Source organism: Apodemus sylvaticus, chromosome 1 (genome assembly GCF_947179515.1).
Source record: "Apodemus sylvaticus chromosome 1, mApoSyl1.1, whole genome shotgun sequence".
NCBI lineage: Eukaryota > Metazoa > Chordata > Mammalia > Rodentia > Muridae > Apodemus > Apodemus sylvaticus.
In genome coordinates, this window is record NC_067472.1 from 102,345,592 (window position 1) to 102,371,784 (window position 26,193).

At 33.8% G+C, this 26,193-nt stretch overlaps 3 protein-coding genes across 3 annotated transcripts; all 3 read right to left on the reverse strand.

The window, feature by feature from the left end:
- Positions 1-1,594: 1,594 nt before the first annotated feature.
- LOC127680871 (olfactory receptor 52Z1P-like) lies at positions 1,595-2,557 on the reverse strand. The gene has a single exon (XM_052176639.1). It carries the CDS (start codon positions 2,555-2,557, stop codon positions 1,595-1,597), a length of 963 nt encoding a protein of 320 aa, XP_052032599.1.
- Positions 2,558-8,070: 5,513 nt separating this feature from the next.
- On the reverse strand, positions 8,071-9,027 carry LOC127680877 (olfactory receptor 52Z1P-like). Its single transcript, XM_052176651.1, has one exon. The coding sequence runs from the start codon at positions 9,025-9,027 to the stop codon at positions 8,071-8,073; it is 957 nt and encodes a 318-aa protein (XP_052032611.1).
- A 9,418-nt stretch (positions 9,028-18,445) lies between these two features.
- LOC127680882 (olfactory receptor 52Z1P-like) lies at positions 18,446-19,411 on the reverse strand. Its single transcript, XM_052176665.1, has one exon. It carries the CDS (start codon positions 19,409-19,411, stop codon positions 18,446-18,448), a length of 966 nt encoding a protein of 321 aa, XP_052032625.1.
- Positions 19,412-26,193: the final 6,782 nt, after the last annotated feature.

The window sequence follows — 26,193 nt, forward strand, 5'->3', positions numbered from 1 at the left end:
ATTATCACAATTTGCAGATGACATGATAGTATACTTAAGTAACCCAAAAAACTCCACCAGATAACTCCTACAGCTAATAAACATCTTCAGCAAAGTAGTCAGATATAAAATTAACTCTAGCAAATCAGTAGCCTTTCTATACTCAAAGGATAAATAGGCTGAGAAATAAATTACAGAAGTGTCACCCTTCATAATAGTCACAAACAAGATAAGGTATCTTGGTGTGACTAACCAAACAAGTGAAAGATCTGTATGACAAGAACTTCAAGTCTCTGAAGAAAGAAATTGAAGAAGACCTCAGAATATGAAAAATTCTTCATGCTCATGGATTAGCAGGATTAATATAGTAAAAATGGAATCTTGCCAAAAGCAATCTACAGATTCAATGCAATCCCCATCAAAAATGTTCATTTTTAAACCAGATTGGTTTTATCTTTACTTATGGGGATATGTCTTTGTGTGTGCTTATCCCAGTGTATATGGGTACTGGTGGAGGGTGCTGGACCTTTTGGACTTACAGACAGCCTTAAACCATTTAACATGGGTGCTGGGAACCAAGTTCAAGTACTCAACAAGAGTAGAATGTGCTCTTCATCTTTGGATCATCTCTCTAGCCTCTTTTACCTGAAACTACACTAACATGGATATTCAAAAAATACTGAAAACAAACTTAGGGAAACATTTAGACCAAAATGATCAGTAGTCATGTAAAACTGAAACAATAATTGTAAGTTTAATTTCTCTTCTTCATTGTGAACATTTAAAACAAAATTTAAATCTTATCTATCAAATTTGTTAACAGAAAATTTGTAACAGAATTTAAGCATTTCTGTTAATATATTATTTCAAAGTTCCTCACTAATAGGTAAGTTAAGATGCCTAACACATGGCATGACGCCATGTACTATATTATAAAAAAAAAAATAGCAAGTAGGCATTATTATTTTGCTGAAGTCTCATAATAGAATGTCATGTCAAATATGTTATTTTTGCTTGATTTGATAATTTACTTGGTAGCATTGATGGCAATTAGCTAAGAAATTAATTTTAGTGATATGAAATTTATGCTAATATTAAAATAATTTTGTCTTAAAAATTTGTTTTTACTAAAGTCAAATATAAACCCATACAGATTCGTTGATCAGGATTAATGGCTCTGTAAGGAAATACATATTACAATTGGCTGGGCTAAACTAATTCAACTATTCTCTATGTATGTACTTTGCATTTTTGTACAATAGAGAAATTGAGAGACGGTAACTAAAACACACACAATTACAAATTTTGAACAATTACATAAAGGAAAATATATTAAATAGAGATGTAAATAGATATGATAAAATATTTTGACTTCATGAGTTCTGTGTAACATTATTATTCATTACTTGATTATAATATGTAGTAAATAATAATAATAATACTGACGTGAACCAAAGACCCATTAAGAATTTTACATTGTCTCTTTTACTACAAATTGTATTTTTTATCATGTTACCAAAATATTTCCACAATAATTTCAGTGCTCTTAACTTTTATAGATTTATGGAAAAACTGAAAACCTAAGCTATTTTATGTAAACATGGTTTGTATTATGTCAACAAATTACCTTGTTCAATGAAAAAAACTGAACAAATCTCTCCTGAATTTGCTTTGTCTTAACTCCATAAATGATGGGGTTGATGGAGGGTGGTAGAACCACATAGAGGTTAGCAAGGAGGATGTGAACATGCAATGGTATGCTGTCACCTCCAAAACGGTGAGCAAGGGAAGAAAAGAAAACTGGTGTATAAAACAACAGGATGACACAGATGTGGGAGCCACATGTACCTAGAGCCTTGACTCTGGCATCTTGGGAAGGTATTCGATACACAGCACAAAGTATGAGAGCATATGAGAAAATGATAAGTACTACGTCTAGACATATGGAAAATAGAGCTACAACTAATCCATAGTAAATATTGACTTTGATGCTGCCACAGGCCAACCTGGCAATACCCATGTGTTCACAGTATGAGTGATAAATGATGTTCCTCCCACAATAGGTGAGCCTATAAACAAGAAAGATCAGGGGGAAGCAGATGAAGAAACTTCTAGTCACAGATGCAATGCCCATCTTGATGATGACAGATGGGGTTAAAATGTTTGTGTATCTTAGTGGATAGCAGATAGCAACATAACGGTCAAATGCCATGGAGAGTAATATACCAGACTCTGTCACAAAGATGAAGTGGAGGAAAAACATTTGAGACACACAGTTAGCAAAAGAAATGCCTCCAGCCTGGAACCAGAAGATTGCTAATACCTTTGGAATGGTCACTGTGGACAAGAAGATATCGGCCAGGGCCAACATAGATAGGAAAAAGTACATGGGCTCATGAAGACTATGCTCAGTGGAGATCAGCAATATTAGGAATGTATTCCCAGCAACAGCTAGTATGTACATAGTAAAGATGGGGATGGAGAGCCAAATGTGTGCATCTTCTAGTCCTGGGATCCCAATCATGGTATACCAGATGTCTCTGAGATTGGTGTGATTTAAAGATGTTAATGATGTCATCTTTTACTCTCTTTTCTGATACTAGAAATATTGATGGAAAAAATCATGAATCATGGTTATCTTTGGCTTCATTTCTTGAGAAAGTAATTCAGAAATGACTTGAGAAAGATTTATCAAAAAAGAAAAATAATAAACTAGGCAATGTTTCAATCAATCATAATACATAGATAACAAAAAGGAACATTTTATGAATGGAAAAATAAACCTTAATTTTATGACACTTGTAATAATGGCAATGGTGAAGTCTGTAATAATTGTACAAAACATATTTGTTTGACATGGAGTCTAGAAACTGTTCTCAAAACTACTATGCTAGCATCAAAATGAAGTCTAATTGATGATTTCTAATATTTCTCATATTTCTCTTTTCTGGAATTTTTGAGATGGATACTATTTTTTGAGTCAGGATACTATTGTGGTCTTTTGGAAGATGAGCTTGAGACTGCTGTCTTACACCACTTGGCCATCCTGACTTCCAAGGTTATAATCATTTTGATAGGAATATTATTGAGTCAATGACAACAAAACTCACATACTTTAATGTGCAACACATCATTGAGGAGTTTGCTCCTTTTTATTCTTTTATTAGTTTCTATGAAATAAAATTAAACCAAGGCTATAGGTAGTCCTCACTGTGTAATGCCACATTAGCTTAGCATTTTGATTTCACAACTATGCTCTTATATTTCATGATTGTAATCTGTATGTATTTCTGCTAAACAGCCATTATCCCTGTTCTAACTCAGCACAACTTGTCTTTCTTATTTGCTAATATCATATGTATACCATATATCCCACATTCCATGTTTTTCAAATTTTATGCATTCTACTGTGTGTTCTTATTTTAATATTGACATGTTAATTTTACTTGATGACACATTTCCTTGATACTAGTATTATTATCTCTCTCATTAATCAATGTCATCATATTGTTGTATAAGAGTTGAAATAAAAATTATATCAAGTTACCATGAGAAAAATTCAAAAAAAAAATAATGAAAGACAAGTCATTTTGAGTTGGTGTTAGTAACATAAAATTGCAAACAGTAGAAGGTTACCAGGTAGGTAACTGTAAAAAGAATCATCACTCAAGTATAGCAAAACATGGGGGAAATAAATTAATATCAGGAATTTTTTTCTTTTAGTTTAGGTCAGAGGAATGAGGTATTCATGAGTTGAAGGACCAATACAATTAGACAGCTATAGAATTAAAATTCTGTCATTGTAAAAGAAATTCAATGAAAGTAGTTTTTGTACTTCTATTGAGACAAAACAAAATTCAGAAAATTACAATGGACCATATGGAAGATTTCAAAAATCTTTATATTTGATCCACATGTTAATACAACAAAAGCAAACACTAACTTCAAAATGTTTTTTTAAAATAATATAGCTTCTGAAAAAGATAATAGTGATTTTAAAAGTGTTGTGCAGCACAAGCACATGTCAGTGAATCTTTATGTGTTACAAAAGTTCTAGACAACATGATACGGAAGATGTCTTTTTCTGAGGCAATTTCAAAGCCCAAAATTGTCTCGAATTAATCGTCCTTTCTTGGCTTTCCAAATACTGAGATGATAGGAGTTTACATGCCTAAAAGATTTTATTTTAGTAGGACTAAAGACATTTCAGTGAGAGAGATTGTACAAGTTAATCTAAGAGATAGGAGTTTTCTCACTTGAATAGTTGTTCCCTTCAGGATCCAGGAAGAGTTCAGGATAAAGACAATGGGTTTCATCACAGTAGAAGCACAGCTTTATTGCAGTTAGAGGGTATACTGGATGGTAAATGACTCTGCAAGATGGTAGCAATACACATGAGAAAGCAGGTTTCGTTAAAAGACACTTACCCTTACTTTTTGATAGTATTGACTGTACATAATTCCAGGTCTTGATCTTTCCAATCTGTTCCATTTTGTGATCTATAATCAAGCTTCTACAATTATAACTTCATGTCTTGCACTCACCTTTATAATGTATACTCAAAGTATTACATTTCTAAATGTGTATTCTTATTAAATATATCTCTGAGGGACACAAAGCATTTTATCATAGAGAATGGCTTAGATAACCAGTGGTTATAAAACAGAGATGGAATGGTACTCACACTACTTATTTGGGTTCCATTTTTTATCCCATTCATTAAGTCCTGACCTAGGAATCATCAATATACTGTAATGCACATCATTTCACTTTTCTTTCCAATAATCAGTGATTGCCCTGATCAAGAAAATAGTCCACAAAAGGCTTTGGAATCTCCTGATTATGCAACTAGCCAGGAGAAGCCATAAACCACCATTAACGAATCTGTATTATACTGTAAATCCCATTATGCATGGACTTGTTACTTAAATGTAGATAAATTTAACTTTTCATCCTTTTTCTGATTATATCACTTCAAAACACTTGCCTCTGCTTAACATCTCATTTTACTTTTAACCTGCATCAAAACTATGCTATCTCTAAAAACTTATCATACAAGTGCAAGAAATGTAAAGTGAAGAGTCCAAATATTAAAATACACCTGAGAAATTCTGGAAATGCCAGACCTTTCTTTGCTGGAACTCAGGCTTCCTTACCCACCACACCAAGGTCCCTTATGTGTTTTTATTTCATTTCTGTATTAAATTTATGAGTAAGGCTTCTGTTGTACTTAATTTTTAAGGGAGCAGATATAAAAGAGAGAACTGAAAGTAATAAAGAAAAGCACACAGAAAACTGGGGTAAAGGGCTTAGAATCTAAAACCATGACAAGTAATCTTCACAGAGATACCTATCCAGCAATTGAATAGTGATGGAGTTATCAATAACCTTATGTTTGTCTGCATCCATATTGGAAATTGTACACCCAAAACAGTCTTAGCTAATTATCCCTCATCAAAAAACATCTGTTTGAAATGGTATTTCAATGACACCTTGATTGGATCAAAGAATATTTTCTGACCTCTGCAAAACTATATCTGTTGATAGTACATATAACTTCAATAGTAAAAGATAGACTTCTCTCTCAAACCTTGCTTCATTAGAACAGCTTTCATGGTAAAATATATTATGAAAAGGCATGAGGTGACAGACCCACAGTATCTCTAATTTGAATCAGGATGCTCTTAATCTAAGGTATTAGAAAATATCCTATGAAGGCAGCAACCACCAATTCTTCAATTGCATGTTGTTACCTCCTCTATGCTATAACTCAGGGTTCTGTGAGATAAGTTGTATCTCCTTAATCTAGGCACCCAGGACTCACCTCAGGACTTTTACACTGCCAAGGGATTCAAGACTCAGTGGAGTTGAGGAAAACCAAGAAAGTTGTATAGTCCCAAGTGTTTTATAGTGTTTAGTTAAAGCAAACAATCAACCAATTTAACAAATTAACTGAAAACCAAAGGCACATTGAATGTGTAGTGTGAGAATAACATCATTCTGAGACAGTATGTTGGACAGACTCACAAAAACTCTATCAAAGGAAACAACCTACATTATGGCTTCTCTAACAAAAAGATTAAAAAGCATCCAGATAATGTTGCAATTACTCTCATAGTATGGAGTGTTTAGGGTCCTGGCTCTCTAGTTATTTGTGCATACAAATACAAAGAATTAGCATCCTCAAAATTGAAATAATGTTGTACACATCCCTTGGTGCTCCTTGTTTTCCCCACTCATTCACACTCAGTGCTTAGGTCTTCTTAAATTCTCAGCAATGATGGTGGTGACCAGAGAAATTCTCTTCTTTATAAAAATTTCCAGTACTGAATAATTTCTAAGTGGATATGAACTATATTAATAGACACTAATAGGTACATTTCATCTGTTGAGTTATTATTGTTAGTTTTGAATACACATATTTGGATTTTGAAAATATGCATTGTGAACTAATAATTCTGTGCATCCTTGTCCATTGATAACTGCTATCTAGAGTTAGACACCAGTCACCATAACACTCTGTCAATGCCTCTGCAAAAGAAAAGTCTTAAACTATTACCATCAGTGATGAAACACTATAATCAGAAAGCTAAACACACATTCACAATACAATGATAGTAAGAAAATCTAGAGTCTTGCACATTTTATTGGGTGAATTGGATATTTGATGGACTATATAACATGATAATAATTGCATTTCAAAATATACCACAAGATGAAAACTGGAATAGCTACCTATATTATCACAAAATAATACAATGTTAGTGTAATATATCTTTCTTGTAAAAGAGATATTAATAGAGTATTTACTTTTAAATTTATTTTTGCTAAAGTCTTTCCATAAACATTTCTACAATATAAATGATATTTTATTTGTTCTTTAATTTTATGGAAGCATTACTCACTTCTCTGTAAATGTTTTAAAGCTTTATTTCTGAATAAGGGCTTAATTACAACGTCTCCTGTGACAATTCTACCACAGCACAGTTTAAAGATGCATTCTTAACAAATATACTTAGGACATTCCTGAAATTACTCTTTAGTTCACCACCATCCTCAGTGCTGTGAGTATGTAGAAACATTAGAGAATTACGTGTGTTTGTTACATCTTGTTTAAGTGACTCTTTGGGGTCTCTCAATTTTTATTCACTTTGTTTTATGCCCTGGCATCCTGTCATGACATTTATTTCCTAATGAGTATTTGTTATCACTGTTATTGATTGTAAGTATGTAAATGGTTAGAATCCTGCAGTCCACACTGTCAGCTACAATGATCAAGAGGGGAACTGATCTTTTCTCATTTATTTAGAGAAAAACAAATTTGATTAATTTTAATAGTTTAATTCACACATGAATTCTCTCTATTTTATACTCCTGTTCTGACTCTGAATATTTCAATGTTGCATGTTCTAGTATTGCCTAAGAAAGGAAGAGAAACAAAGATTTCTTTCTAGAAAATTTAGCATTAATGAAATTCAGACTAGTTTTTAATTCATAGTAAAATAATATACAAATTATTTTCACTTTATACTTGGCACTCTTTGGATTATTATGTAGCTCATTGTATTTAAGTTTTCAAATTGCAGAATGGGTGTACTCATATACATTTTTCATATATAAATAGGTTGCAGCTAAATATTCAAGAGCTCAGGAAGGGCAATAGGACCATAACTGAACCAGATCTAAAATTCTCATCTTGAACTTAAAACATCGATGATCAGAGTCTAAGCCATGGTACTAACACAAAATTTAAACTTTCTCTGAAGTATAGTATCATCTTTTCCTGATTTATACAAAAATAAAGGATGAATATCTTACAGGTTGATATGGCATTTTTACTTTCAATTGCTTGGTCTGAGACTATGGGCCCTATTTTCAGTTCTCTGGGGAATGTTAAAAGTGACCTGAATATGGAAGAGACATTAAGCCATCTTCAGAAAACTAAGAACTCAACATTATCCCTTTTACTCCAAAATGACTGTCATTCTGATTTTAATGCTACCATGACATAAGATTTCAGGAGCAACTTCTGATGGTCTTTAGTTATTTAGTTTCTATAAATAACATTAAGATCAAGCTTACACGATTATATCAAAAACATGCCTTAGTGAAAGAAAACATCTGGAAAAACCTGTCTTGAATTTGCTTTGTCTTCACTCCATATATGATAGGGTTGAGAGTAGGGGGTACCACCACATAGAGGTTAGCAAAAAGAATGTGCACGTGACGTGGTATGCTGTGGCCCCCAAAACGGTGAGCAAAAAAGGTAAAGAGAGAAGGTGTATAGAACAGAAGGATGACACAGACGTGGGAACCACACGTACCCAGAGCCTTGAGTTGGGCATTTCGAGAAGGAATTCTAAATACTGTATGAAGTATAAGGGTGTAGGAGATGATGATAAGCACAATGTCTAGGCCTATGGAAAATAAAGGCACAGTCATTCCATAGTAAATATTGACTTTGATGCTGTCACAGGCTAACCTAGCAATGCCTATATGTTCACAGTATGAGTGGCGAATGATGTTCCTCCCACAATAATTGAGTCGATAAACTAGAAAAACCAAGGGGAAACAGATGAAGAAGCTTCTAGTCACAGATGCAATGCCCATTCTGCAGATTACTGAAGGTGTTAAAATGGTGGTGTATCTTAGTGGAAAGCAGATGGCTACATAACGGTCAAATGCCATGGCCAGCAGTATGGCAGACTCTGTCACAAACATGAAGTGCAGAAAAAACATCTGAGACACACAGCTAGCAAAAGAAATGCCTCCAGCTTGAAACCAAAAGATAGCAAGAACCTTTGGTGTGGTCACTGTAGATAGAATGATATCAGCCAAGGCCAACATGGAGAGGAAAATGTACATTGGTTCATGGAGACTGTGTTCTGTAAAGATTAGGAATATTAATAGGGTATTGCCTGTTAGAGCCACTATGTACATTGAACAGATGGGGATGGAGAGCCAAATGTGTACATCTTCTAATCCTGGGATCCCAATCATGGTGTACCAAATGTCTCTAAGGTTAGTGTGATTTGAAGACATCATCATCTCTTCTCCGTCCTCAGACACTAAATCTTGGAGCTGAAGGGAAATAGAAATTATACAAATTATGATTGTTTTTATTATATTATTAAGAAATAGCACTTTAAGGACTTACTAAATTAATAATAGTTTGGCACTCATGATTCAGTAATAGCCAGGCAGAGTTTATTAACAGGAAAACACAAACTTGAAAATATATGCTAACAGAGGTAATGATTATACTTAAAGAACCAAACTTTAAATATTAAAGTGAAGTTTAGATACTATACTAAATGTTTTGTTTTTAACATCAAATATGTAAATCCATGGATGTGTAGAAAGTTTCGCATATCACAGCTGGTTTTATTTTGTTGTTTATTACTTGATTCTTAATCAAAATACTCTGTTCTGAAGTTGTCTTTTTAGGAGCCCAATATTACAGAGATTCATGTAAATACTACTCTATACTGTAAACCTTTTCATAAAGCAATGTGTTTTTCCTTATTTGGCAAAATATTCTTAGAAAGTAAAAGTGTCTAAAATCTTTGCTTTGCAGGGTCTTGTATTCACTAAGTGTAACATTAGAAATATGTTCTTGATACATGATCACAGTACTCAATTTTCCAACTAAAGCAATATGTGAGTATTCTTTTAGAGCTAATTCAGAATATATTGTCCTATTATTTTCTAAATCTCACTCTCTTACTCAAGTTTTTTCCACCTATACTGATTCTTTTTTCCCTATTAAATCTTATAGACTGCTCCTTCTGTCCTTCTAGGAAGAACAATAGTATCAATTAACCAGACCGCTAAGAGCTCTCAGGGATTAAGCCACAAACGCAAGAAGGATTCATAGTTCCTACTTCATATGTAGCAGATGACTGCCTCATCTGGTATCAGTGGAAAGGGAGGCTATTGGTCCTATGGAGGCTTGTTGCCTCAGAGAATGGGAATGCTAGAGGGGGGAAGAGATAGTGGGTATATGGGTGGGGGAGCACCCTCTTAGAGGCAAAAAGGGGTGGGGATAGATGGGAGGTTTATGGAATGGAGACCAGGAAGGGGGATAACATTTGAAATGTAAACAAATAAAATGATTAATAAATAAAAAATTTTATAGACTGTGTTTAAACTTTAGTATTTCTCTTTGTTTTGATTTATGATCAAGTATAATCACAGAGAAAGGGGAACTAACTCTGACTTATTTGTCAGAGAGAACAAATTGACAAATAAGTCACAAAAATAAAAAAATTATTGACCAAAAAAATTATTGATCAACTTAGGATCATCTTATGCTGAATAAATAACCAAATATAGGTCATGCATATATTTTATATCAGCGACTTTCCTCAGTGACAAACTTTAATATATGAATGTAAGCAACCACCTTTCAAATTAGGTCAGGACAGGAATACTGGGATACTTTTGTTTTTATAGAATGTGTTTATTGGGAAAATGGCTTACCAAAAAGTTATTTTGGGAAATAATAACAGAGATGAGTAAAAGTCTATCAATAGCATATATAATTTTTCACATGAAGACATTTAGCATAGTAAAAGTTTTGAGAAATAAGGTATCACATTGGATAAGTAAACTGTGACCTTTAAGTTTCAGAGTATGAAAGATCAACTGTTTTGTTTGTTTGTTTGTTTGTTTGTTTGTTTAGTTTGGTTTAGTTTTCTATGTTAATAAACATTTAATTAAATTTTTATTTTATAATACCTGAGGTATTTTTGAGATATTCTACCACCACACATATTATATCAATTGCCTATGAAAGTGTGTCCCTGTTGTCTGGCACCATAGGGTAGGGCACCAACTGGTACTGGCGGGATATGTAAAAATGTATTCCTTCCTCACCTACCTAAGGTATTATCTGAAAGATAATATCTAAGCTGGAAGCCAGGTCTGTGTGGGAGGAAAAGGAACACTAGGAAAGGGCGAGATGGGAGATTCTCTAGCAGACAAGGAGGGATGGACTGCAACGGAGCAGAAAGGTACAGAGGTAGGCATGTGGCGGGCCATAGGCTAATTAGTTATGTTAAGTTTAGATAGCTGGCTGGGAGACTGTCCTAGATAAAATGCTTAAGCATTAAAATATTAAAAAAAGACTCTGTGTCATGATTTATATAGCTGGTGGGTCAGTGAAAGTCTTGTTATAACTGGTTTCTTATGTCTTATCATTTCACAGAAGTTTCATTTTTTTTTCCTTGCAACATATCACTATCTATACCTGATGAGCTGGGCACTCACTATGTAGATCCACCTGTTTCTATTTCCTGAGTACTGGGATTAAAGGCCTGTGATATTATCCTTGCACATGAATCTATCCTAATGGAAAATATGCTAATTTTTATCTGCCTTCTCAATCACTCATTAATAGACTTACTAAAAATATATTTGGTTCTTTATTAATAAACATTGAATTCTACAATGGCATGAGTATCTTTTCAGCATGTGACAATGTTTTCTTGAGAAAAAAGGTATCAGTCAGCATTGAGGAGAGATGTGGTGAATAACATTTATTTTTCTTTGCTAAGAGGGGTTGCTATCTAGACTAAGACTAATAAGAAGCAGACACATAACATTACCAACAAAATGAGGTGGAAAAATGAGTCTACATAGTCAGATGAACTAATGAATTTTATGTGGTAGGTAAATCAGTTATGAAAGAAAGGAAATAAATTATCTTGACATAAATCATCTAGAAAAAATAATATTAAGAAATAAAGTAAGATTTTCATAAATTAGAGAATAAACATGAATGTATTTTTATTTTAAAATGGTAGACACATATTTTGTTTCTAAAAAGAACTAGGTGTATGAATTCAGAAAACTGTCTCAAGTCTTTACACTGCACTAGAAAGAGAACCCTTTCTTAAGCATTCTACCTTTGGCCTCCTCAATGCCATCATAACCATGCCTTCCTAAGTTAGTCTCACAGTTATATTTTGAAGTGGAATTGCTATTATTTTTGTTACTACACTGTAGTAATCATCACCACCATAATAACCATTATCAGATTTATCTTCTAAATTATTGTATTGAAAATAAGAATGAAAGGAAATATTAAACCATGGCCAATGTTTCTTTTTTTTTAATTATTTTTATTCGATATATTTTTTATTTACATTTCAAATGATTTCCCCTTTCCTAGCCCCCCCACTCCCAGAAAGTCCCGTAAGCCTCCTTCTCTCCCCCTGTCCTCCCACCCACCCCTTCCCACTTCCCCGTTCTGGTTTTGCTGAATACTGCTTCACTGAGTCTTTCCAGAACATGGGGCCACTCTTCCTTTCTTCTTGTACCTCATTTGATGTGTAGATTATGTTTTGGGTATTCCAGGTTTCTAGGTTAATATCCACTTATTAGTGAGTGTATACCATGATTCACCTTTTGAGTCTGGGTTACCTCACTTAGTATGATGTTCTCTAATGGCCAATGTTTCTTAACATTCTAAACTTTCAGTGGATTAATTAAGGCCAAACTTTCTCGAACTACGAAGTTTTTGAAATGTTAGATGGAGGAAAGCAGTAAGTTGCTATTACTGGTGACAGTGAGAAGATAGTCATTCAAGTAAAGAAAAGCTATAGCATGAAGGAATCAAGAATATTAGGATTCTTGTATTGTAAATATAAAAGAGATAAAGGCTTCAGATTGGTCTATGTCAGAAGAATTAAGTGGTAAAGAAGTTGAGGGAAGGATCTGAGCAGGCACATTTTGGAGTTAAATGTATACCATGATGAAAGGCAAGTCAATGAACATGGGCATTCTACTCCACTCCCCACTGACATAAAATGAAACAAAGGAAAATACTAAAGTACATGTGTAAGATTTTTGTAAATACTAAGTTGGAAACATATCTTTATAATAAAATAAAAGCAAATACTTATTTGTTCTAGAGCTCATATAAAAATTAGATAGAAATTGGTCTACCAGAAGACCTAGCTATACTACTTACTTTGGGCACATGCCCAAATGATTCCACATCTCACTACAGAGATACTTGTCCATCTATATTCATTGCTGCTCTATTCATAATAACCAGTTTGAAAACAAACTAGATCAATTGATAAAGGAATAATGAAAGTGTGATATATTTACATGGTGCTATGCTATTTTGGCTATTTAGGTTAATAAAGCTATGAAATTTGAAAGTAAGTGCATAGAGCTAGAATCAAGTATCCTGAGTGAGGTAACTCTTTACACTAGGGACACTAAAACAGGAGAATTAAGCGAAGAGGAAAATTTCAGTACAGGGTAAAGTAGGGAACACGGGGAGGTTCAACTGATTCTAAAGATATTTAGAAAAGTAAAACAACTATATTCCTACAGATTTTCCTAAAATATTTGCTATATGAGAGAAATTTAAATAGTCACCATGTAATGGGGTAGAAAGTATGTCAGGTAGGCATTTTATGCCACCAAGTTAAACTTTCACTCAGAATGGGCTACATATTGACCTGTTGGCCAAAGAGCCCATAAGCCAACCCCTTAAAACTCACAGGCTATTGCCAAGGCTGTTACTTACCCTCTACAACCTAACAGCAAGGCTCTATTAGTAAAAATATCATTCACTTATCTCATCAAACATAGAAAAGCTAAGCTAGTGTCCAAGTGGAAGCACCACCCCTATTCACTAGGCTTCATGCTGTTATTAAAGAGTACTATACAGGCTACTGGAGAAGAAAGGTAATCATGTATATCACCCAGGTATAATATCCTATGACCAACAATATGAACCTGCCTGCCAGTATATATGAAGTATATATGAGTATAACAGTTTGATTGGATTTAAGACCCACTTTATGAAATGAAAGCCATATATAATATTGCCAAAGTATCCAAGAACCTGAGACAAGATAGGTTATAAGCATCAGGGGAAATGTAGAGCTATTATTCTGATACAGGAACATAGTAATAAAAACACTACTAATGACATATTGCTATATCCAAAGATCAGTACATCATTTTGACCTACATCAGAGGAGTTTTTTTTTTTCAGTTGATGGAAATTAATAGAGACCCACAAATTGACAGTATTCAGAGAGTAAGAAAATTTTAACATTCTGATGTAAATAAGAAGTCTTAATAAAACTCTCCTTTTAAGGCTCACGAATCTATGAAGAAAGGGAGTTGTTAAGATTGTAAGAACTGTAGGTGGTGGATGACTACATAAAAATGATGTCATCCAGAGGCAACAGGACTGAAGTACATATGAATGGACAGAGACTGTGATAAGATACACAAGACCTGAGAGATGAGAGGAACAAATAGACACAAAGTTCTACCCATAACCAAGAAGCTATCTACTTTTTATACCTACTGGGAAAGGAAAAATCACTTTTTTTCCAAGGCAGTAGCACTGCATGCATCAGTCATACTCCATGGCATTCCTCTTGCCCAGAATTTGAACAACACAAAGCATACCACATGTATTTTTGTGTGCATCATTGTTTAGTTGAATTTTGGACTCAATTTTGTGTGTGTATGCGTGTGCGTGTGCGTGTGTGTGTGTGTGTCTGTGTGTGTGTGCTTTGTGTGCATCATAGTTTAGTTGCGTTTTGGACTCAAGTTTATGTGTGTTTGTGTATGTGTGTGTGAATGTGTGCATGTGTCTTATTGTTTTTACTTGATTTTCATTTTTTGTTTTTTTAGTTTCATTTGAGAGGGGGCATAAAGTTAGGTGAGGAAGGAGCTGCAGACGATGTGGGAATAGGTTGGGGAGGGTAAAGACTATTAGAAAATACATTGCATAAAATTTTTAAGTAAATTAATAAAAACTGAAAAGTTCAATGCTTTCAGAAAATGCCTAATTATTAAAAAAGTGTTGTGAACAGCACACAATTATCCATTAGAAATGAGGGGCCTATAATGAGATGATAAAAACAGTTTCCCTTTTTCTGAGATGATGTCTGGCTATATAATCAATAATCCAGGATCAAGGAACAATCCGTCAGATAGACAGAATACTATTATAAAAAGAACACAATTATCTAGCAGAGTAAGGCTATGTGGGTGGATGGGCCAATGATTCTCCAGAACGGAAACAATGACCAGAAGTCAAATGAAAAAGTGCATCTTTGGTCAAGAAAATATGTAACCCTATGCATATGATTAAGGCTAGATAAAGGGTTCTGTTTTTACTCCTTCCAATTTCTATACTGTTGTTTATAGTCACGTCTCCTTATTTAGAGTTTCATCTCTTATACTCATTCTAGTAATTTCCTCTCACATGTACAGGAAATCCTACTTTTAAATGAATGTGTATTAAAATACTAAAACAAAACTATTGGGTTGGCAAAAAATTTGATCATGGAGAATGCCTTCGATACTGCTAATAAAATTGGATCCTGTAAAATGAACACAGATAGTTATGATTCCCAGAGACTGTAGTTCTCATCTCCAGTTATTTAATGCTGACCTATCTATCAGGATCTCCATACCTTTATGGAAATTAATATCACTTCTCCTTTCTCCCAGGGTTATTGCTTAGCCCACTCCATTTATCAGATACTATGTCATGAGGTTGAGACATATTCTCATTGCTTATACTGGTACAGCCCTGAAGAAATGTCATAGCATGAGAAGGCATGGCTTTAAAAAGTAGCATATGATTTCCTAGGAATTAGGAATGTGCTTACCTTGAAACAACACACAGGATACTGTCAAAAAGTAGCAGTCGCCAACTCTCTAATTTGAGATTCTTTGTGTTTTTACCTTTTTTACTTAGCAATTGTGGACTCTCTGATGCTATGATAGACAGGTTGTCTTTCCTGGATTTAGGTACACACACTCACCCAGATGCAGGTTATATAGCATTGTCATTCCCTAGAAGGCCAACCCTGGTAGAATTGAGGTATCTAGGAAAATAAGCATGGTCTTTTGGGCCCTAGATCCTTAATTAAGACCAAACCATAACCTGCCAATGAAAAATGCAAACAAACAAATGGCAAATGAGGCCCATTAAATGGTGGACTAGGTTCATAGGAAGACTATTATTCAGAGACCATTTTCTGGATTAATCAAAAAATCCTACCAGCACTAACATGCCGCACTGTAATTATTCTGACAGAATGAACATAGAAATAGTTTGATCCATAATATCTTTAAAAAAATATTTATCACGAGTAACCAGAGACCAATTACTTAAGAGCTGCTTCCTAACTATTTCTCACATCTAGGGGGCTTTTAAAAATTTACCACCTACATTGTTTATGTAAAACTATTGTGTTCCTTGTGAGTTAAAAGATATTTCAATCTGATTGGGGAAACTAACTGACTCAGGTCATGTAGAATTGAGTTCGTCTCTTAACCGTAGAGTGGTAGATATTTTAGTCCCATGTAATTTCCTTATACACATGCAAGAAATCAGATATAGACATATATAGATCTAATTTCTTGTGATATATATATCACAGTGTAGTGTAAATTCCTTTTCTCATATAGCTCTTTTTTCTATTCTCAAAAACAATAATTTTTCTTCTTAGATCTACAGTAATAATAATGGTTGTTAAAGATTTGTGTTTGTAAATATCAATTTCAAACTTTATTCTCAGTCTATAAAAGGTAAAATCCTTTTTTAAACACTTTGGAAAATATTTGGGATACATAATTCTTGAATTATGAAAAATTAGTTGTTAAATAACAATTAAGAATGCTGTATTGATGAATGCATTTTCTTTTCTCATCATGGACAACAAACTGACAATAAGTATAGTTCACAGAAGCAATCTTTCTGTTTTCACAAATTCAACAATCCCTATCTTTTCAGTAAAGAACAACCCCAAATAAGTATTTAAAACATTATTTTAATATGCAAGCAAGCAGGTAAATAAGAATCTTGGATAATATATTAGGTGATAATTTGACAAGAATGACATCACATGATAATGAATGTATTTAAATTTTTAACATATGAAGAAAATAACAGGAACATCTACAGACTAATGGGAAAGGGTGATAGTGACACTAGGTATCCACTCTGAAAAGGGGAGACTTTATGGAGCTTAAAGCACTATTTTTTTCACTAAAATGGTTCCTTAAAAATTCTAAGGTAGCAATGAAATCTTATTTATTTCTTCATATTTTATGCCAAAAGAATAAACATACTGTTTCAACTGGATATATGTATATATAACCCTAGTTTTATTTATATTCTCTTGATTATCTATAAAAAGTGTTTTATTTCCTTGTGCACATAGTTGTTATTTATATTATGCTATAATTAGGGTTGTATTATAATAAGTTAATCACATTTATGATAGGTTTAATTTATGCTCATTTTCAGTGCTGTGAACAAGTATACAGAGTCTAGTGAATTTGTTAACAGAATTGTATAAGTCAATATGTGAGGTTCTATTTTTAATTGCTTAGAGTTATTAAATGTTCTCTAACATTCCATCATCCTCTTCTCTCTCTCTCTCTCTCTCTCTCTCTCTCTCTCTCTCTCTCTCTCTCTCTCTCTCTCTCTCTCTCTCTCTCTCCCCCCTCTCTGTCAGTCTGTCTCATCTTTGATAAAAATCATACTGTTAGCATTATTTTGTATATATTGTTCTATGAGCATTCTGCAGTTTGCAGTGCCATCACACAATGGCCAAGAGGAATAGCTGCTACCATCACATTTATTTATAGAGAAAATTTGGGAATTTATTCTATTTTGATTGTTGTAATTAATATAAATGGTAACGTGGCTAAAATTTGTCTCTGGCAATCTTTCTGCTATACTTACAGTAAAGAAATTTAACACTTGCACATTCCAGTATTATCTTTTGTGAAAGAAACAATACAGTAAAATATTAAATCTCTAGAATTATCAGATTCATACTCATTTTCAATTGCTAAAAATAATAACAATAAACAAAGTTATTATTTTCATTTCATACCTGGGACTGGATTAGGATGCTCTTATCTATCTATCCATCCATCAGTGCAAATTGGAGATGAATGTGCAGGAATGAAAGAAGACCCAAACCAAACATCTTAAATATGAAACTTGAATTTGCAACTCAAAGTCTCTGTGACTGATACATTGTGATAACCAGAAAGAAATAATGTTTTGTATATGCAGTTTTTTCATTTCCCAGTTTTGGAAGAATGGAATGCAATGGCAAAATTACATAGGATTCTTTCTCCATTTGTTTGGTATATAAATAAGGGTGTATCAATTTCCCCTGTTTTACATGTCAACATAAAATTGAAACTTTTTAAAATATTATAAATTATGCATGCTGAAACAAAGATGAAGATATTACATAAAGCCATGTGTCCATGTTATAAACAAAATATGTGCTGAGTATAATTCATTCCTTTTTTCCATTGCTCAAATTTGCTGTAATCGCCCTCAGAAATGATGACTTGATTTAACATTTACATTGTAACTTCAGACACTCTTAAGTTATACAGTTTATAGGGAAAATATAAAGAATGGAATCAAGCTGTTTGATTTAGATCAACAAAATGACTTGCCCAAAGAAAACATTTGGATAACCCTCTCCTGAATTTGTTTAGTCTTCACTCCGTAAATGATGGGGTTGACAGTAGGTGGTACTACCACATAGAGGTTGGCAAGGAGAATGTGCACATGCAGTGGTATACTGTGACCCCCAAAACGATGAGCAAAGAAAGAAAAGAAAGCTGGCGTATAGAACAGAAGTATAACACAGACATGGGAACCACAAGTACCTAGAGCCTTGAGTTGGGCATCTCGAGAAGGAATTCTAAACACAGCACAAAGGATAAGGGCATATGAGACGATGATCAGCACAACATCTAGGCATGTGGAAAACAGAGCGACTATCACTCCATAGTAAATATTGACCTTGATGCTGTCACAGGCCAACCTGGCAATGCCCATGTGTTCACAGTATGAGTGATGAATGATGTCCTTCCCACAATAGGTGAGCCTATAAACAAGAAAGATCAGGGGGAAGCAGATCAAGAAGCTTCTGATCACAGATGCAACGCCCATTTTGATGATGACAGATGGGGTTAGAATGGTGGTATATCTTAGGGGATAGCAGATTGCCACATAACGGTCAAATGCCATGGCCAGCAGTATGGCAGACTCCGCCACAAAGATAAAGTGGAGGAAAAACATCTGAGACACACAGCTAGCAAAAGAAATGCCTCCAGCTCTGAACCAGAAGATTGCTAACATTTTTGGTGTTGTGACTGTAGACAGAAAGATATCAGCCAGTGCCAACATAGACAGAAAGAGGTACATAGGTTCATGAAGGCTGCGTTCAGTGATGATCAGGAATAGTAGCAGTGCATTGCCTGCAATGCCCACTATGTACATTGAACAGATGGGGATGGAAATCCATATGTGTGAATCTTCCAGTCCTGGGATCCCAATCATGGTGTACCAGATGTCTCTGACATTGGTATAATTTAAAGTGGTTGAAGATGTTGTCATGTTTATTTTGCCTACTAGTTCTGGACCTGCCAAAGCATAACAACAACAACAACACAGGAACAAAAATGAGAAGACGAAGTTATGATTATCTTACTAGATTCAATGTGAATATTCATAGCTGACTGAGATTAAGGCTAGACTCTTCTTTATGTGTCTTATATGTATTTGTCTTGCTTCAGACCTCAGAGGCTCTGGTAGGCTTTGCCTACATCATTCCTTTTCCTATTCAGTTCTGAAGTTCAAACACAGTTCTCTTCTTCATGGTCTGGAGATGTTGTGGTCAGATATCTGCTGTTTTTGAGGAACCAGAGCTATTGAATCAATGTTAACCAACATCAATAGACTATTTTAATATAAAACTAATAGTTAAAAAGATCCCTTTTCCTCACTTGAGTAATTTATTTGACAAATCAAGGATATGAAAATATAGGTATTTCCTATTTTAAAGGATGCTTTATCAGGTTTGTGTTTTGATACTGGATCTATTTGTTTGTTTGTTTGTTTGTTTATTTGCTTGAAAAAAGTTCAGTTAACAATTTTCCAGCTAACCAGACATCTGACATTTTGTCTTTTCTGGACTATATTGTGATCTACAGAGTTCATGACTGAGAACTATGCACCAAGTTACAATAACATCTCACATAGAACTCTGATAATGTTTTATGTAAGATTATGACTGTAATTGGACCACATTCACTGTTTATTTTTGCTATCTACAGCTTGTCATTTATGGTTCTGGTACACCAAGAACCACCATTAGCCTAATGAGTGCTTATGCCACACTATTAGAAGTCAGTGTACATACTCTTTATCTCTCACACAAAGATATTCTCTTCACTACTCTATCCTCACCTGTCTTGACTTCTATCCACACATATGACATGCATCTACCCGTTTCTCTTTATATTTCAGGTTTTTTTCCTTATTCCTTTTATGAACAAATTTCAATGACGGTGGGGAAAAATAGTATAGAAAATGAAGACACTAATGAATTGTATACAAATCAAAGAAACAAGATGAAAATCTTAAATGAACTCTAGAATAATATTATGTTAAAGTTAATCAGATAATGATCAGATATACATTCAATTAGGTTCCATTCTTTTCAGAGACTCAAAGCATGGACAAACAATCATCTCTCAAAACAGGCCAGGATAGGAATGTTTGGAGAACTTTAGTATGTGATTAACATTATAGATCCTATGTCTATAATGGAGTAAAGATTCATGAAATTATTATCATTATGTCTGTAACACATTTAACTCACAAAAGAAAGCTTGTACCTAGGAAGAATAAGAAAATGAAATAAAAAGCTCAGATAAAGGATAATTAACTGCAAATATTTCAAATTATCATTAGACATGTGAGTGGACACCTAGATTATAAACACTGAACTTGACACAGCAGAATTTGTGGCATTTGGAGTAAACACTGATACTAAGAATGATTTATTAAACTTGGAAGAATTAATATATACATGTATGTATAAACACACACATTCATATATATATATATATATATATATATATATTCATATTCACATACCATGAGTGTATATAAATAATGCTTTATTATATCAAAGTAATGTTTTAAAGGGATGATGTGATTGTTTTTGTTCTTTTTCTATTTACATAATGATGTCTTACATAACAACAGAATTTACATTTTATTTCAATTCAACCTTAGATTCAGTGATAGCTATGAGTATGTTTTCATCATATAGCATAAGACATTTTTGTTGAGGAAAACATTGTTCCAGTAAAATGGAAGATAGAATTATTGCTATTACCTCCAATTAGGAAAAAGTGGTGGCTCAAGAGAGCAAACATACACAGAACAATGGCATTGCCATCAAAACTGTGTTTGATTAGACATGTGTAAAAAGAAACAAATGCATAAAATAGATTTCTTTACAGAGATTAATGTGTGATAAACAAAGCTCATAAATTATTTGATATAATTTTATAAAAATGTAGTGATGCTATTAACCAATATAGAGTAATTCAAAACTTTATGTTGTAAAGTAAGTTGTACTTTTTAAAGAATTATTTTGTTTCCTGTATCTTTGTTGATAAACAAAAGCAGCTCTGCGTTCTATAAACTGTCACCTTCATGAGAATATTGATAATTACACTTTTAGGGTGATATATGTTAATTAGCTGTCCATGTGAAATTTTCTTTAATACATATTTATGGAGTTCAAATCTGTAAAACAATTATTGCCCTCCAAAGAATATTAAAAGACAGTTCAGTAAGATCTTGGGTTCCAGACTCTGACTTCAGACCCCTTGACTACACTGTAGTTCCAGCCTCAAACTTATCATCTATGTGTATGAAGGGATTAAACTGAATCAGTGACCATGGTTATCTCATTTAGTTGCTTTTTATCTGAAATGAGGGAATCAGAACAATGTCTTCTCCCAGTTACTCAACAAGCAACCATTTCTATAACTGATAGATGCATCAGAGCAGATATGATTCTATAACTGATGCACACATCATAGCAGATATAAGATAAAGAAAGAAACCAACCCATGGGCCAGATTTCATCCTATCGTGTTTTATCAGGAGAAAGATCATTTATGATTTTGAGTGCTCAGAAATCACCCTGGGACTATTCTTGGAGAATGTCTCTATCTTAAATAAACAATGGCCATGAAGCACTAGGATTAGAGGAAATATGAAAAGGAAATAGTCAGTCAGCTTTTTAAAAACATTAACAAGGCAATGTATATGTATGTATGAAGAATGCATATAAACCCCTTTTCTCATTAAAATATATTTGTATTTGGTATATCTTGATTATGTTTTCTCTTCCCTCTACTCCTCCTAGTTTCTTTCCATCTCCCCTTCCATCAAGATTCATTCCCTTTATGTATCATTAGAAAACAAACAAGCTCCTTTGGAAATAATACAATATAGTATAATATAACATATATTATATAATAATATAATATAATGTAATGTAATGTAATGTAATGTAATGTAATGTAATGTAATGTAATATAATATAATATAATATAATATAATATAATATAAATATAATAGTGCCTGTCTCTAAAATTGCATTTCTGTCCTTAAATAATAGACAAGTATTTCACATGTCTAGAAAAATATGTAAATCAATCTGAAAGTTTATCAAATATGCATAGAGCAGTAGAAGGACAACTGAACATCTTTGAATTCTTGAGTCAGGTCTTCACAGTAACCATGATCTTGGCTGCGACACTGCCATATGCTGACCTTTATGTCTGTTACAGCTGGAGTAAAGAAAGGCTCATGTTATCATTCTGTTTAAAACAAAATATAAATCCAATTACAGCCTGGGTTTTTGGTCCTATTATAATTCATTCTTTAGATTAAAAAAGATCACTGAAGCACAACAGAACAGACTGTATTGGTACTTCCAAGGTGTCTCAGGTACATAATCTAGGTAAGAACAGTGACACCTCTCAACTGTCCAGACTATTCAATCTACAGGATGCCTTCGAATAATTTTTCTTGTTTATATTGTTAAATTAAATATTTTAAAGCCTTCCCAATCAGTTTTTCCCCATGATTTTGCAGTTTAAAGCTCATGAATAATGTCAATATTGTTACTGGTATAATTTATATACAACACATTATAAAAATGAGATATGAATGGGCTAAGCAGTTTGCATAGGTCACACAACCATTATTTAACAAAGCAGGAACTCAACTCACCTTTGTCTAACTAACCCTCTCATTTGCCACTCACAGAGCAACACCCTTAACCTGGCCTTACATTTGGCCTTTGATGCAATTATATTCTTATTTTCCTACAGAGTTCAGTAGCTCTGTATGGCAGAACTATTGTGTGTTTCGCTATTACATTGTTGTTGTTATTATTATTCAGTGTTATGTGCCAAGTTTTGTGTTGAGAACAAGAGTTGAAATTAAAACCATAAGTCATCATTGGAGATTATTGAATTATTAAGCGTTAGTGGAAGTCTGGCCCAGTAACATTGCAAGGAGGTAGAGATGGTGGATATGTGATGGTGTAAAGTCACTGTGCTTGGTGACTGCCCAGGGGATGGCCACTCAAATAAAGAGAAAGTCACTGGAAATCAAAGAACTTTAGTAAAACTTCTTTTGAAAGTGCAGATAGGCCTGAAATATTTTTTCTTCCTTTAAAAGAAGCCGAAATTCATAAAAACACTAAGTCTCTTGTTCATAGATGTGTTAGAATATTATTTTTCTTCATAATAAGGTTACTTTTTTCTTCTCATTCCTACCCACATCACTCCCATGTTCTGGACTTCTGAGCATCTCCTATTTCATCTTTCCTGCTTTGTTAAAAAAAATTACTCAAAGTGAAAACAAATACATATAGTAGCAAATCAAGCATCTAAAGAACTCAACGAATCAGTAAATAAAACTTACCATGAGATTCTCCAGTGCACTGAGGTCTCCTGTCTCGAGAAGCAGTCAGATGTTCTCACTCTACTAAGGCTTCATTAGTTCATTTTCTTTCCTTTCTGGTTTGAATGATGTGAGGCACACTCCTGTTGCCCTTAAATAGTGAAGCCTCTGAGGGAGAATCTAAAACCATCTCACAGATTCATTTATAGGAAGCGTAACTTGTGATTGACTACACTGGGGTGGCAAAGCCCTATTTTTTTCTGGCTTATTATTACTTTTGAACACAAGCATTTCCTATTCTGGATACATTTCCATCATGATAGTTACCTATCAGAAGATATAACATAGTGAGCTCTTCTAGAACTGAAATAGTAATACCTTACTGTGTCATGTGTTCAGTTACACATTTCATGAGTGTAACACCTGATTCCATCTTCAACCTTAAAACAGCTAAAGCTACTGTTTAGACAAGTACGATACCTTGGACAGAAATAGCTGCAAAATTGTCACCCTCCTTTTCTTAGGAATCAGAACTATCTATCTTATTCTTAGGGGACACCCTCTGTAGGCAGCACTATGAATTCTCTTATTTCTAGTGACCAGTGTTACCACCTCTATCTGCACTTGCAGACTCCCAGGTGGTCAGCAAGATAGGTTGTTTCTCGTTAATTATGTCCTACTGTTCATGCAAAGACTGGTATAATCCTGAGAGACCTAAGACTCAGTAGAGTTGATGAATATCAGAAAATGCCTGGGGTCTTCCGAGGCCCCAAACAAAAATATACAATCTAATGAATAATTAAATAATCAAACTTCCAGGAATATCATTTTTCTGACACAATTCTAAGGGATTAACCACACCTTATTACAGCCAACAACATATACTATGACTGTTTTGGCAGAAATTTTTAAAATATGGATACTGTAAGAATGTGATTGTCAGAGCTAATGGGCCTACACTTTTGTCAGCGTATTCCTTAGAGATTTATATGCAATTCATTTAAAATTTTATTCTTTGACTTATTAAATATATATATATATGTATGTGTGTGTGTGTGTGTGTGTGTGTGTGTCTGTGTGTGTGTGTATTCAATATATTTTTATTTACATTTCAAATGATTTCCCCTCTTCTGGTCCCCCATTCTGTGAAAGTCCCATAAGCCCCCATCCCTCCCCCTGTTCTCCCACCCACCCCTTCCCACTTCCCTGTTCTGGTTTTGCTCTATACTGCCACACTGAGTCTTTCCAGAACAAGGGGCCACTCCTCCATTCTTCTTGTACCTCATTTGATGTGTGGATAATGTTTTGGGTATTCCAGTTTTCTAGGTTAATATCCACTTATTAGTGAGTGCATACCATGATTGATCTTTTGAGACTGGGTTACCTCACTTAGTATGATGTTCTCCAGCTCCATCCATTTGCCTAAGAATTTCATGAATTCATTGTTAATAATGGCTGAATAGTACTCCATTGTGTAGATATACCACATTTTTTTTTTTTGCATCCATTCTTCTGTTGAGGGATACCTGGGTTCCTTCCAGCTTCTGGCTATTATAAATAGGGCTGCTATGAACATAGCATGTATGTGTGTATACCTGTGCAAGTATATACAACATCTTCACTCAGGAAGTCCAAAAAGGATGTTGGAAGCCTTAGGACTGGAGTGCAAAATGATTCTGAAAAAACTGATGTAGTCATTAGAAACTAGCCTTGGAGACCCAGGAGAGTAGGGATTGCTCTTTGCTACTTATCAATCTTTCCAGTGACATCCTTAGGATTTAATGTCTTGAATACCAGTTCAGAATCTTCAGAGGTGAATTAAGGTACAATTTACTTTTGTTTGTTTTCTTTGAAATTCAGGATCAGTTTCTTAAGTATGTTGGTCAAACCATTTTCCAAATCACTATGTGACCTTCAGGGAATGTTAAGACTTTCTAAGTTAAATCTGAGCAACACACTTATATCACATACAAGAATATGAATATGTACATATGTAACATGTATATACATATATAGTATATATATCCACAAAAATTTAGAGTAATCAATATAATTGGAAGTAGTTCTTTAATCTACATTTGAAGTTATAGTGTGTTGAGTATAGTATTATATATCTATGAAAGCCTATGAAAATGTTATAGATTTATATGAATTATTATTACTTTGTCTACTTTAGTAGACAATAGTCTACTTTGCAACTGAGACACATAAAGTAAAAGTAAGGATGTCCGATAAGGATGGGAATATATATACATATTTCCAAGTTAATGGTAGTATGGAACAGTAACAGATTTTTGCCTTAAGATTGCCAGTTTTTTAAACAGTATGAAAACTATAACAGATAATGATAAATTGAAATATTTTGAGTCAATCGAATATCATAGAATTGCTACAAAACT